Source organism: Ranitomeya variabilis, chromosome 1, assembly GCF_051348905.1.
Source record: "Ranitomeya variabilis isolate aRanVar5 chromosome 1, aRanVar5.hap1, whole genome shotgun sequence".
Taxonomy (NCBI): Eukaryota; Metazoa; Chordata; class Amphibia; order Anura; family Dendrobatidae; genus Ranitomeya; species Ranitomeya variabilis.
In genome coordinates this window covers 1,052,296,778-1,052,311,731 of record NC_135232.1, presented here as the reverse complement: position 1 = coordinate 1,052,311,731, position 14,954 = coordinate 1,052,296,778, and the positions used below count along the sequence as shown (strand labels likewise).

Genomic DNA, 14,954 nt, shown 5'->3' with positions numbered 1-14,954 from the left:
TTACAGACCGTGTGCACATACCCCAACAGTCCAAAAAATGTGCGACTTTTGGCATTTTCACACCAGTTTGAAACCGCTCAGGAAAATAGGCAGAGACAATGCGTGGCTACATCCACCCATTAAATTCAGCAAAAGTGGCGGAGGCAGAGCACGTGCACCCTCCTTCATTCAAGCCGGAGGTCTACAATGTCCTGTTCTGAGGGTTTCGGAGCCCATTGCTGGCAATCCCAGTGGTTGGTTCCCCCAGTGACCAGTAAGGTATCCTCTATCCTGTGGGGATAATTTGTTATTTTGGGAAAACCCATTCAATTTTAGTATGGCATTGTTCACATTAACAAAAGGCACTGTACAGTGCTGAAGCCGTTACATAATACATCCATGTACAGTGGGTACAGAAAGTATTCAGACCCCTCTAAATTCTTCACTCGGTTTCATTGCAGCCATTTGGTAAATTCAAAAAGTTCATTTTTCTCTCATTAATGTACACTCTGCACCCCAGCTTAACTGAAAAAAAAAAAAAAACAGAAATGTAGACATTTTTGCAAATTTATTAAAGAAAAACTGAAATATCACATGGTCATAAGTATTCAGACGCTTTGCTCAGTATAGAGTAGATGCACCTTTTGAGCCAGTACAGCCAGGAGTCATCTTGGTGCAACAAGTATTTCACACCTGGATTTGGGGATCCGCTGCCATTCTTCCTTGCAGATCCTCTCCAGTTCCATCAGGTTGGATGGTGGGATCTACTTGGGTTTTATCAGAATGTCTGCACTCTCTTATTCAGAAGTAACAGAGAAATTATGATAAACTACCAAAAATCCAGTGTGAACAGAGCTAATACACGTTATAAATGATTGATATCAAATATCTTTATAGAAGATACAGATCTATCACACCACCACAATGCACGGATTAGAATTGTTAGAGATTTAATACTTTTTTTCCAGTATTATATCTCCCGATTATTTTAGGTTTATGGAAACAAAGACAACAAAAGATTAAAGAAAAAAAGTCCCATCCTACTTAGGTATAGTGCAATAGGCAGAAGTGTCCGCCCTGGGAACTTTCCTCCCCACTCGGAGAACACGTGTGACAATAATGTGGAAACAACACATTTGTCACTTTAGGTTCAGCTGTAAACAGCAATTATCCCAAACAAGTGTGCTCCATAGCGTCACCGATGTGAGCGACTTCCTGGAAAATCCAGACCCAAAACACAACCTTGTATGGTCAAATCATTAACGCTCAGCTTCCAAAACAATGCACAACAATATGCCACATACAAATCACTAAACTAACGACTTCATAGGCTCCACTGCCCGAGGGCGAAAATCCAAAGCAGGGAGAATATACAGGAAGGGCCGCCACACGGCCACGCTCACACGGCCATGCTCACACGGCCACACCTCACACGGCCACACCTCACACGGCCACACCTCACACGGCCACACCTCACACGGCCACACCTCACACGGCCACACCTCACACGGCCACCCTCACACGGCCACGCTCACACGGCCACGCTCACACGGCCACGCTCACGCTCACACGGCCACCCTCACGCTCACACGGCCACGCTCACACGGCCACGCTCACACGGCCACGCTCACGCTCACACGGCCACGCCTCACACGGCCACACCTCACACGGCCACACCTCACACGGCCACACCTCACACGGCCACACCTCACACGGCCACACCTCACACGGCCAGGGTCCTAGTTCTGTCAGTTTTTCAACAGGGCTGTTCAGCTCAAAATGACTGAATGAAAAAAACAACAACAAAAAAGTAACTGCCGGCAACTTTTTTTGGCCTTCAGAACCAAACAATTCGCATAGCACAGATTTCTGTAGAAATGGTGGCCCATGTGGACCTGACAGCAACTCAGTTTCCATGAATTAGCTGGAAGGTACTGTCATGCTCCGAACAGTCTGTTCTAACTCGACTTTGAGATACTCTATAGCTGGGATGGACAAAGTGGGGCCCAGGGGCCACATTAGGCCCCTGGCTATTCCAGTCCGGCCCACGTGCACCAAGTCCTCTGCCGCTCATCCGCTGCTTCCTGCTATCTGCATTCTCAGGATGCAGACGGGGTGAATATATTGGTGGAGGGCGGGGCACCGGCCTCTTCTTCCACCAATCAGCGTGTGGCAGCAGACATGATGACATCACTACATCCCGCGGCTGAGAGTCCGTGCACAGGAGGCAGGAGTAGAGCTCCGGGGAACAGGAGCGAGGTGTATGTTTTATATTCTTCATATGTGTATGGAAGGTTTACACGTATATAAGGAGGCAATGTGGGGGCTCATGCTATATATAGGGGGCTGGGCAAGGGGCTCATATTGTATATAGGCAGGCTGTGTGGGGGCTCATGCTTTGTACAGGGAGGCCGTGTGGGGGCTCGTGCTGTGTACAGGGAGGCCATGTGGGGGCTCATGCAGTCTACAGGGAGGCCGTGTGGGGGCTCATGCAGTCTACAGGGAGGCCGTGTGGGGGCTCATGCTGTCTACAGGGAGGCCGTGTGGGGGCTCATGCTGTCTACAGGGAGGCCGTGTGGGGGCTCATGCTGTCTACAGGGAGGCCGTGTGGGGGCTCATGCTGTCTACAGGGAGGCCGTGTGGGGGCTCATGCTGTCTACAGGGAGGCCGTGTGGGGGCTCATGCTGTCTACAGGGAGGCCATGTGGGGGCTCATGCTGTCTACAGGGAGGCCATGTGGGGGCTCATGCTGTGTACAGGGAGGCCATTTATTATTATACATTTATATAGCGCCATTTATTCCATGGTGCTTTACATGTGAGAAGGGGCAAATATAGACAAGCACAATAAACACGAGCAACACAAGGCACACAAAAGTATAGAAGGAAAGAGGACCCTGCCCGCGAGGGCTCACAGTCTGCAGGGGATGGGTGAGGATACACTAGGAGAGGGTAGAGCTAGTCGTGCGGCGGTTCAGCAGAGTAAGGATCACTGCAGATTGTAGGATTGTCGGAAGAGGTGAGTCTTCACGTTCTTTTTGAGGTTTCCGTGGTAGGCGAGAGTCTGATCTGTTGGGGTAGAGAGTTCCAGAGTATGGGGGAAGCGTGGGAGAAGTCTTGTAGCTGTTGTGGGAAGAAGAGATAAGAGGGGAGTAGAGAAGGAGATCTTGAGAGGATCGAAGGTTGCGTGTGGGTAAAAACCGGGAGACCATGTCACAGATGTATGCAGGAAGACAGGTTGTGGATGGCTTTGTATGTCATAGTAAGGGTTTTGAACTGGAGCCTCTGGACAATAGGAAGCCAGTGAAGGGATTGGGGAATAATGGGGAGACAGGTGGATTAGTTGGGCAGCAGAGTTTAGGAGGGATTGGAGTGGTACCAGAGTGCTAGAGGGGAGGCCAGAGAGTAGAAGGTTGCAGTAATCGAGGCGGGAGATAAGGGCGTGCACTAGCGTTTTTGTGGTTTCATGGTCACGGAATGCACGGATCCGGGAAATAATTTTGAGTTTGAGTCAGAAGGAGAAGGCAAGGGCTTGGATATGAGGCTTGAAAGAGGGCAGAGTCGAGGATCATCTCGAGGCACCGAGCATGCGGGACTAGGGAAAGTGAGCAGCCATTGATGGATAGGTTTGGTGAAGGGGTAGATTGAGAAGGGGGAAAGATGATGAATTCTGTTTTGTCCATGTTCAGTTTTAGAAAGCGAGCAGAAAAGAAAGCTGAAATAGCAGACAGACATTGTGGGATTTTGGCGAGTAAGGAGGTGAAGTCGAGTCCAGATAGGTAGATCTGAATGTCATCGGTGTAAAGAAGATACTGCAAACCATGGGATTCTATGAGCTGTCCCAGGCAGAAGGTGTAGATCAGGGGTGTCAAACTGCATTCCTCAAGGGCTGCAAACAGGTCATGTTTTCAGGATTTCCTTGTATTGCACAGGTGATCATTTAATCACCTGCACAGAATGATTCCCGCACCTTGTGCAATGAGAAGGAAATCTTGAAAACAAGCATGGTTTTAGGCCCTCGAGGAATGCAGTTTGACACCCCTGGTGTAGATGGAGAAGAGAAGGGGCCCTAGGACTGAGCCTTGGGGAATACCAACAGACTGGGGGCGAGGTGAGGAGGTGGTGTGTGAGAGGGAGACACTGAATGTTCGGTCTGTTAGATATGAAGAGATTCAGGATAGGGCCAAGTCTGTGATGCCAAGAGATGAGAGAATCTATAGCAGGAGGGAGTGGTCTTGGCAGTTAGTAGGTCATTGGTGACTTTAGTTAGAGCAGTTTCAGTTGAGTGATGCTGTCGGAAGCCAGATTGTAACCGGTCAAAGAGGGAGCAGGAGGAGAGGTAGGACAATTCAAGATGGACATGCTGTTCCAGTAGTTTTGAGGCATAAAGGAGAAGAGATATTGGGCGATAGCTAGACACAGAGTATGGTTCGAGGGAGGGCTTTTTGAGGATGGGTGTGATCTTAGCATGCTTGAAGGATGAGGGAAAGACACCAGTTGCGAGTGAGAGGTTGAAGAGGTGCGTTAGGGTTGGGATGAAGACTGCGGCGAGGTTAAGGATGAGTTAGGACGGGAGCGGGCCAAGCGTGCAAGTGGTGAGATTTGATCTTGACAGGAGGGTGGAGAGCTGATCTTCTGTCATGGTGGAGAAGTTGGTTTTGGAGGAACAGGGCTGAGCAGCTAAGAGGGGCATTGGGGGCTGCGGGCCAAAGCTTTCTCTGATCGTATCAATCTTCTGCTTAAAGAAAGAGGCAAAGTCTTCAGCAGAAATGAGACGAGAGGGGGGAGGTGCTGGGGGACGGAGTAGAGAATTGAATGTGTTGAAAAGCTGTTTAGGGTTGTGAGACAGGGAGGAAATGAGAGATGAGAAGTTTGTTTTGCGGCAGTGAGTGTGGGGGCTCATGCTGTGTACAGGGAGGCCATGTGGGGGATCATGTCGTGTACAGGGAGGCCGTGTGGGGCCTCATGCTGTGTAGAGGGAGGCCGTGTGGGGGCTCATGCTGTGTAGAGGGAGGCCGTGTGGGGGCTCATGCTGTGTAGAGGGAGGCCGTGTGGGGGCTCATGCTGTGTACAGAGAGGCCCAGTGGGGGCTCATGCTGTGTACAGGGAGGCCGTGTGGGGGCTCATGCTGTGTACAGGGAGGCCGTGTGGGGGCTCATGCTGTGTACAGGGAGGCCGTGTGGGGGCTCATGCTGTGTACAGGGAGGCCGTGTGGGGGCTCATGCTGTGTACAGGGAGGCCGTGTGGGGGCTCATGCTGTGTACAGGGAGGCCGTGTGGGGGCTCATGCTGTGTACAGGGAGGCCGTGTGGGGGCTCATGCTGTGTACAGGGAGGCCGTGTGGGGGCTCATGCTGTGTACAGGGAGGCCGTGTGGGGGCTCATGCTGTGTACAGGGAGGCCGTGTGGGGGCTCATGCTGTGTACAGGGAGGCCGTGTGGGGGCTCATGCTGTGTACAGGGAGGCCGTGTGGGGGCTCATGCTGTGTACAGGGAGGCCGTGTGGGGGCTCATGCTGTGTACAGGGAGGCCGTGTGGGGGCTCATGCTGTGTACAGGGAGGCCGTGTGGGGGCTCATGCTGTGTACAGGGAGGCCGTGTGGGGGCTCATGCTGTGTACAGGGAGGCCGTGTGGGGGCTCATGCTGTGTACAGGGAGGCCGTGTGGGGGCTCATGCTGTGTACAGGGAGGCCGTGTGGGGGCTCATGCTGTGTACAGGGAGGCCGTGTGGGGGCTCATGCTGTGTACAGGGAGGCCGTGTGGGGGCTCATGCTGTGTACAGGGAGGCCGTGTGGGGGCTCATGCTGTGTACAGGGAGGCCGTGTGGGGGCTCATGCTGTGTACAGGGAGGCCGTGTGGGGGCTCATGCTGTGTACAGGGAGGCCGTGTGGGGGCTCATGCTGTGTACAGGGAGGCCGTGTGGGGGCTCATGCTGTGTACAGGGAGGCCGTGTGGGGGCTCATGCTGTGTACAGGGAGGCCGTGTGGGGGCTCATGCTGGGTACAGGGAGGCCGTGTGGGGGCTCATGCTGGGTACAGGGAGGCCGTGTGGGGGCTCATGCTGGGTACAGGGAGGCCGTGTGGGGGCTCATGCTGGGTACAGGGAGGCCGTGTGGGGGCTCATGCTGGGTACAGGGAGGCCGTGTGGGGGCTCATGCTGGGTACAGGGAGGCCGTGTGGGGGCTCATGCTGGGTACAGGGAGGCCGTGTGGGGGCTCATGCTGGGTACAGGGAGGCCGTGTGGGGGCTCATGCTGGGTACAGGGAGGCCGTGTGGGGGCTCATGCTGGGTACAGGGAGGCCGTGTGGGGGCTCATGCTGGGTACAGGGAGGCCGTGTGGGGGCTCATGCTGGGTACAGGGAGGCCGTGTGGGGGCTCATGCTGGGTACAGGGAGGCCGTGTGGGGGCTCATGCTGGGTACAGGGAGGCCGTGTGGGGGCTCATGCTGGGTACAGGGAGGCCGTGTGGGGGCTCCTCCGACTTCCATTACGGATTTGTTGTGCATGTTCACAGGAGCCATTTTGTCACACATTTCTTCCCAGTCACACCCTTCTTGTTGAACACCATTGCATGAAAAATCCCATAAGATTTATGTAATAAAGTCACCGACTGTCTAACACCAATGACCGTGCTTCATTCACAGTCCCCGAGATCGCTCGATTTTTGCATTCTAGGGAGGAGTTGCACAGAAATTGGTCCATGGAAAGTTGCCTAATTTTCCTACAGGAAAGCTCCAATCATGCGCCTTGGGGTGGCCATTCAGCGTATGTAACCATACATACATATATATTTTTTCTGTGCAGTGTAGTGGCCCCTGCAAGCAGAGCAGGCCATGGAGAATGTTAGGCAGATTCCATATCAAAGGAGCTTTCATAACAGACAACTCCTTGAAAGGGGTATTCCCATCCAATATGTAGTAGGTGTAATTATATTAGCAGATACCTCCAATTAGAAATGTAGTCTAGTTCTCCTGCTATGTCGCTTACCCCATGTGCAGGGCATTGCTTAGGTATCCATGGCTATGACCACTCATACTGACAGTTGTTAGTAGCCGTAACCATGGATACTTAAGCTACTGCAATGCCCTGCACATGGGGTAAGTGACATAACGAATCAGAAGAACTACATTACATTTTTAATTGGAGGCATCTGCTAATATTATTACACCTACTACATATTGGGATAGGACCTTGGAAATGGGAATAGCCCTTTAAGGCAATTACAGATTGTAATCAGATAACTTTTGGGGATAAACACAAACAAAAGCCTGCGTCACTATAGATGTAACCGGCCACCTCGCTCTCCTGAAGGTGCAATATCATCAGTTGGCCTCAGCGGCTGCGGGTCCATTTCGGAAGCTGTGGCCTGGTAGCTGATGAGCCTATTCAATGGTACCAGAGCTGAACCAGCAAAATCTTCTCAGAGGGAAAATGCTGAATATGTTGGAAAGGACGAGGACGAAGTCACAAAGGCTGATTTTTACTTCAGAAGAATATGCATAATCAGTAATACAGGACTTCACACCATGGAAAATTACAGGCGCGCACTGCGCTCTTCCATCTAGGACAATAGAAGGGGAACTGACCCGCTGGAAGCAGAACGATACACATTCACGCTCTCATTGCGGATGTGTCTTTCCATACTCATTCATGCTCACCCTCCATGATGGCCAGTCACTTGCAGGTTGTGGCTTGTTCCTCTACATTGCCATCTCCAGCCCCTTCACAATCATTCAGCCAACAGCCATTGCTCCTTCACAGAAACTTACAAGCCCGACAATCATTTCTGTAGCTGACAAAATACCAAATAATACAATAATAATATACGGGGACAATAACGAGGAGCTTAGATGTCGGTGTAGACCAAGAACTTCCATGTGATGGCTGGAGCCGTGGATACAGGGGATCACTAAGGATTTATTTTTCTTGTTTACTAACCATCAGCTATTCTTCAAAATCCACAGCAAACTCTGCCCAATTTCGTGATCTGAGCTGAGATTTTCCAGTGATTGAAGTGAAGGATTTACATGAACTTACTCTAAATTTAGTAGAAAACTTACCCTGAGGCATTGATTGGAGCTGGTCTGCTTTAATGCTTAATATCCAACATTTATCAGGCTTGTCTCGAGCTGGTAAAGAAAAGAAAAACAATCAGAAAACACATCTAGTTCTTGCATATGAGAGAAACTCTATTAACTAGAAGACTACAGCACTTTCACATAAGGGCCAGTGTCACACTTTTGGATTGTGAGACAGTATTTGCAAAAAAAAAAAAAAATTATATATACACATACATACACACACACACACACTCTTTGTTTGCAGTCATAGGCCATACAAGCCACTAAGCCTACTGATTGGCTACAGCAGTCAGCTGAGCTGTAGCTTGTAACCAATCACCAAGACCAGCTGAGAGCTGGCGCTGGAGTAGGGGGAAGGTGAGTAAGAGAGACAATTCATTTTAGCTAGTGCAAGCCCACAAGCTGAAAAAAAAATGAAATGGAAGACCTCTTTAATATTTAAAAAAAAAAAATAAGGACATTTCTAATGCTCAACACTAGAAATAAGAGACAACGCCAAATAATTAATAGTCCATATCTGATATCAAGGCAATCTGGAAGTGTTTGGGTTTTCTCCTCTGATGGCCATGTAAGCATATTTTTTGGCAATGGAGTGGGCTACAAGAGACTTCACAGGACAAAAAAAAAAAAAAAAAAGTATTCTATAGATCAGAAATGAGACAAAATAAGAAGCTGTGCTGAAACGTCTAGTGCATCACTCGCCTCAAAACTAGTTTTTATCATCCATGACTGGTAGAGATGATGGTCCTGTGTGTGATGTGTAACTCTATAACAAGTCGTGTTCAAGAGATTGTCAGGTCAGTAGATTCCTTCTTGGCCCTGGTCTCAGAAGTCTAAGAGTATCTACTGGCAAAGTGATCAAGAGGAATCAATATGGACATTCAGGTTCAGTAGGTTATTAATCTGCATATAAAGACTATTCTGATATTTCAAGACATTTGCACAAGGAAGCCAAAACCTTAATGAAACCTGCCAATGTCTTAGAAATGGCTGGAGGAAAAAACGGCATAGGTTCAAGCTGCCCTAAGAAGATACATTGAGGCTTTACTAATGTTTATTGCGTATCAGCTACATCTAATGGAGACCAACATTCTGTGTAAGAAAATTCCGTTGGCATACAAAGCTAGATACTGATGAAAGGCCTGGATGGGGCACATCAGAACTGTCCCCATACAGGTTCCCCAGCAGTGCCAATACGATGGTTCAGACCTAGCCGTGTCCTTGCAGTAGTAGCCACCAGAAGAGCCCAAGGCCTTTTTATATGAACAGAAAATCAAATATTCAAGATTATCGGCCCTTGTAAACGTGCCAGCAATCACCCGTTGAATGATGACAGCCTAAAAAGCCTGGTTATAGCCCGCACATCACCTCGTATAATAAAGGATCTGCGGTTCGGGAGAGAATCCTTCTGTCCCCATTACTGTTCATCAGCCAGTGGAAATAAGCCCCAAAAACGAGCATCAAACGAGTGGTTTGTAGATGACCAGCGATGGTCACTGGCCTGTAGTAAGTTGCTCAAAATGGGCCATAAAGGCGTCTTTCGTCCAGTTGTAATGGAATCTCATCTTAGGCCGGGGTCACACTTGCGAGTGTAATGCAAGAAACTCGCTCAAGTCTCTCGCCTCAATATCCGGCACTGCCGCCAGCACTCGGGAGCGGAGCGTGCGGCTGTATGTATTTCTATGCTGGTCCGAGTGCCGGCGGCAGTGCTGGGTATGGAGGCGAGAGACTTGTGAGAGTTTCTCGCATTGCACATGCAAGTGTGACCCCGGCCTTAGAATCATTCTTGCATCCACCATTCCGGGGATCTTACAAGGTTCTCCTGAACCAGACTTGGATGATCAGAACAGGGCTCTATGGTGATTACACATTGTACTTGTAAGTACAATGCATGTAGTTTTGTTCCGCAAATAAATTTAATTAAAAAAAAAAAAAAAACCACCACACCCAACAGGGTTTTTTTAATTGACAAAAACCCACGTGCAGTTTGAATTGAAAAAAATACAAACAAAATGTGCTTTACTCCCCCTTCCCGAGTCCAGCGCGGAGTCTCCACTGATGATTGCTATTATCTGCAATCACATCGACAGCACTGCAGCCAATCGCAGCTCTGATTGGCTTGTGTGAACCACGGCAGAGCTGTTGACCGCACGTATTGTCTGCAACGCTGTTGACGTATTGGTGGTGCTGCCGGCCATGACAGACATTGGGAGCAGCGGTACAGACTCAAGGGATTTTCGAAACCAGCAAATCCCAAGGGCGTATGCCCACAATGTCTTTTCTGGCAGCAGAGCCGATACATTTTTCTAGGTGAAGCCGCTATAGGAAAACAGATTTTTCCTCAAGGACGTAAACTGGCAACTTTGCCGTCATTTTTGTGGTGGCACTACCACCAACATCTTTACTTTCCACTATAGCAGTGAGCAGCGTCTTAGAGGAAGCCACTTGAAGAGTTGACAAGAAGTAGTAACAAGAAAGTAACATCAGCCTGGGCATGTACACCGTAACCTTGTTGTTACATTGCACAGCATACATTTTCTATGAAATCCTTATTAGTTTAATTGGTAAAAACTGCAGTAAGAGCTTTTCTGAGCGATCACATGTCTCATTCCTGCACAAGAACATGCTCAGGCCTCCCCAGACGTCTTATGTAACGACAGAATAGGGGAAGTCAGCTGCTCAGATCTGCGCGGTGACTTGTCTGAAGCACAATGCAGCCGGAAAGGGGACATTGTAAGGAAGAGGAGATGGAGAGAACTCAGTCACAGCCTCATGCCCAGACATGTAGCCCCAGCAGCCGGCATCTGCCCACTCCTCTTCCCACAGACATTCCTGGATGGCCATACAAACCCCATACAGCTCCCTCCAAGACGCTCTTTATCTCTAGTCTGTTCTTACAAGAAGTAACAGGCTTCCTCTCACTGGCGAACAATGGGAAGCCAGTCATGTATGGGAAACACACTCCCTGTACAAACAAGTTACCAAATTAATACACAATTGATCTGGCTTCCTAATTATCGCAGCCCGGCTGAGAGGGGGATGATAAAAATCTACCATAACACAATCAAAATTAGAAAGTCACTGTTCCCAGAAAACAAAATAACAAATCATTACTAAGATATCAGCAGAAAGGAGAAAAGAAAATTCAGAAATGGAAACTTCCATTTCAATATGAAGATTAGCAGTTAGATCGAACTGTGGGGCAAATAAGGTGCAGTTGGATTAGGGTCTTCAAAATAAAACCTTTCAATATACAAATAAAAAGGGGTGCCTGAAAGTTTTTTAACCAAAGGATGAGATTGAGTTATAATAAAAGAAGCCATACTGAGCTCACCTATGCCCAGAATGAGTGAATAATTGAAGCCATACTGAGTTCACCTACAGTACAGACCAAAAGTTTGGACACACCTTCTCATTTACAGATTTTTCTGTATTTTCATGACTATGACAACTGTACATTCACACTGAAGACATCAAAACTACGAATTAACACATGTGGAATTATACAGGTCCTTCTCAAAAAATTAGCATATAGTGTTAAATTTCATTATTTACCATAATGTAATGATTACAATTAAACTTTCATATACTATAGATTCATTATCCACCAACTGAAATTTGTCAGGTCTTTTATTGTTTTAATACTGATGATTTTGGCCTACAACTCCTGATAACTCAAAAAACCTGTCTCAATAAATTAGCATATCAAGAAAAGGTTCTCTAAATGACCTATTACCCTAATCTTCTGAATCAACTAATTAACTCTAAAAACATGCAAAAGATACCTGAGGCTTTTAAAAACTCCCTGCCTGGTTCATTACTCAAAACCCCCATCATGGGTAAGACTAGCGACCTGACAGATGTCAAGAAGGCCATCATTGACACCCTCAAGCAAGAGGGTAAGACCCAGAAAGAAATTTCTCAACAAATAGGCTGTTCCCAGAGTGCTGTATCAAGGCACCTCAATGGTAAGTCTGTTGGAAGGAAACAATGTGGCAGAAAACGCTGTACAACGAGAAGAGGTGACCGGAACCTGAGGAAGCAGTGGACTGAGTCTGGTGTGGAAACATCCAGAGCCACCGTGCACAGGCGTGTGCAGGAAATGGGCTACAGGTGCCGCATTCCCCAGGTAAAGCCACTTTTGAACCATAAACAGCGGCAGAAGCGCCTGACCTGGGCTACAGGGAAGCAGCACTGGACTGTTGCTAAGTGGTCCCAAGTACTTTTTTCTGATGAAAGCAAATTTTGCATGTCATTCGGAAATCAAGGTGCCAGAGTCTGGAGGAAGACTGGGGAGAAGGAAATGCCAAAATGCCTAAAGTCCAGTGTCAAGTACCCACAGTCAGTGATGGTGTGGGGTGCCATGTCAGCTGCTGGTGTTGGTCCACTGTGTTTCATCAAGGGCAGGGTCAATGCAGCTAGCTATCAGGAGATTTTGGAGCACTTCATGCTTCCATCGGCTGAAATGCTTTATGGAGATGAAGATTTCATTTTTCAGCACGACCTGGCACCTGCTCACAGTGCCAAAACCACTGGTAAATGGTTTACTGACCATGGTATTACTGTGCTCAATTGGCCTGCCAACTCTCCTGACCTGAACCCCATAGAGAATCTGTGGGATATTGTGAAGAGAAAGTTGAGAGACGCAAGACCCAACAATCTGGATGAGCTTAAGGCCGCTATTGAAGCATCCTGGGCCTCCATAACATCTCAGCAGTGTCACAGGCTGATTGCCTCCATGCCACGCCGCATTGAAGCAGTCATTTCTGCCAAAGGATTCCCGACCAAGTATTGAGTGCATAACTGAACATTATTATTTGATGGTTTTTTTGTTTGGTATTAAAAAACACTTTTATTTGATTGGTCGGGTGAAATATGCTAATTTATTGAGACAGGTTTTTTGGGTTATCAGGAGTTGTATGCCAAAATCATCAGTATTAAAACAATAAAAGACCTGACAAATTTCAGTTGGTGGATAATGAATCTATAGTATATGAAAGTTTAATTGTAATCATTACATTATGGTAAATAATGAAATTTAACACTATATGCTAATTTTTTGAGAAGGACCTGTATACTTAACAAAAAAGTGTTAAACAACTGAAATGATGTCTTATATTCTAGGTTCTTCAAATTAGCCACATTTTGCTTTGATGACTGCTTTGCACATTCTTGGCATTCTCTTGATGAGCTTCAAGAGGTAGTCACCGGGAATGGTTTAATAAGTGGGATTTCTTGCCTTATAAATGGTGTTGGGACCATCAGTTGTGATGTGCAGAAGTCTGGTGGATCCACAGCTGATAGTCTTACTGAATAGACTGTTAGAATTTGTATTATGGCAAGAAAAAATGAGCTAAGTAAAGAAAAACGAGTGGCTATCATTACTTTAAGAAATGAAGGTCAGTCAGTCCAAAAACTTGGGAAAACTTTGAAAGAGTCCCCAAGTGCAGTGGCAAAAACCATCAAGCGCTACAAAGAAACTGGCTCACATAAGGACCGCCCCAGGAAAGGAAGACCAAGAGTCACTTCTGCTTCTGAGGATAAGTTTATCCGAGTCACCAGCCTCAGAAATCGCAGGTTAACTGCAGCTCAGATTAGAGACCAGGTCAATGCCACACAGAGTTCTAGAAGCAGACATATCTCTACAACAACTGTTAAGAGGAGACTTTGTGCAATAGGCCTTCATGGTAAAATAGCTGCTAGGAAACTACTGCTAAGGACAGGCAACAAGCAGAAGAGACTTGTTTGGGCTAAAGAACACAAGGAATGGACATTAGGCCAATGTAAATCTGTGCTTTGGTCTGATGAGTCCAAATTTGAGATCTTTGGTTCCAACCACCATGTCTTTGTGCGATGCAGAAAAGGTGAACGTATGGACTCTACATGCCTGGTTCCCACTGTGAAGCATGGAGGAGGAGGTGTGATGGTGCTTTGCTGGTGACACTGTTAGCCATTTAATTCAAAATTGAAGGCATAGTGAACCAGCATGGTTACCACAACATCTTGCAGCGGCATGCTATTCCATCCGGTTTGCGTTTAGTTGGACCATCATTTATTTTTCAACAGGATAATGACCCCAAACACACCTCCAAGCTGTGTAAGGGCTATTTGACCAAGAAGGAGAGAGAGTGATGGGGTGCTACGCCAGATGACCTGGCCTCCACACTCACCAGACCTGAACCCAAGCAAGATGGTTTGGGGTGAGCTGGACCGCAGAGTGAAGGCAAGAGGGCCAACAAGTGCTAAGCATCTCTGGGAACTCCTTCAAGATTGTTGGAAGACCATTCCCAGTGACTACCTCTTGAAGCTTATCAAGAGAATGCCAAGAGTGTGCAAAGCAAGTCGTCAAAGCAAAAGGTGGCTACTTTGAAGAACCTAGAATATAAGACATAATTTCAGTTGTTTCACACTTTTTTGTTAAGTATATAATTCCACATGTGTTAATTCATAGTTTTGATGCCTTCAGTGTGAATGTACAATTTTCATAGTCATGAAAATACAGAAAAATCTTTAAATGTGAAGGTGTGTCCAAACTTTTGGTCTGTACTGTATAACCGGAATGAGCTGATAATAGAAGCCATACTGAGCTCACCTATGCCCGGAATTAGCTGATAGTAGAAGCCATACTGAGCTCACCTATGCCCGGAATGAGCTGATAATAGAAGCCATACTGAGCTCACCTATGCCCGGAATGAGCTGATAATAGAAGCCATACTCAGCTCATCTATGCCCGGAATGAGCTGATAATAGAAGCCATACTGAGCTCACATATGCCCGGAATGAGCTGATAATAGAAGCCATACTGAGCTCATCTATGCCCGGAATGAGCTGATAATAGAAGCCATACTGAGCTCACCTATGCCCGGAATGAGCTGATAGTAGAAGCCATACTGAGCTCACCT

The 14,954-nt window shown here is 47.5% G+C and overlaps 1 protein-coding gene across 4 annotated transcripts in view; it reads right to left on the bottom strand.

The window, feature by feature from the left end:
• Positions 1 to 14,954, bottom strand: part of FRYL (FRY like transcription coactivator) — a 332,520-nt gene that overhangs the window by 260,646 nt on the left and 56,920 nt on the right. For 3 of the 4 annotated variants that reach the window (XM_077279795.1, XM_077279798.1, XM_077279794.1), the window contains exon 2: positions 8,032 to 8,100. Coding sequence is in view for 1 of the 4 variants with exons in the window: in XM_077279794.1 (XP_077135909.1) it covers positions 8,032 to 8,041 (10 nt within the window). In the remaining 3 variants the exon portion in view is untranslated. Of the gene's footprint in view, positions 1 to 6,914; positions 6,932 to 8,031; positions 8,101 to 14,954 lie in introns of those variants that run through there. The other variant, XM_077279796.1, reaches the window with a different exon arrangement.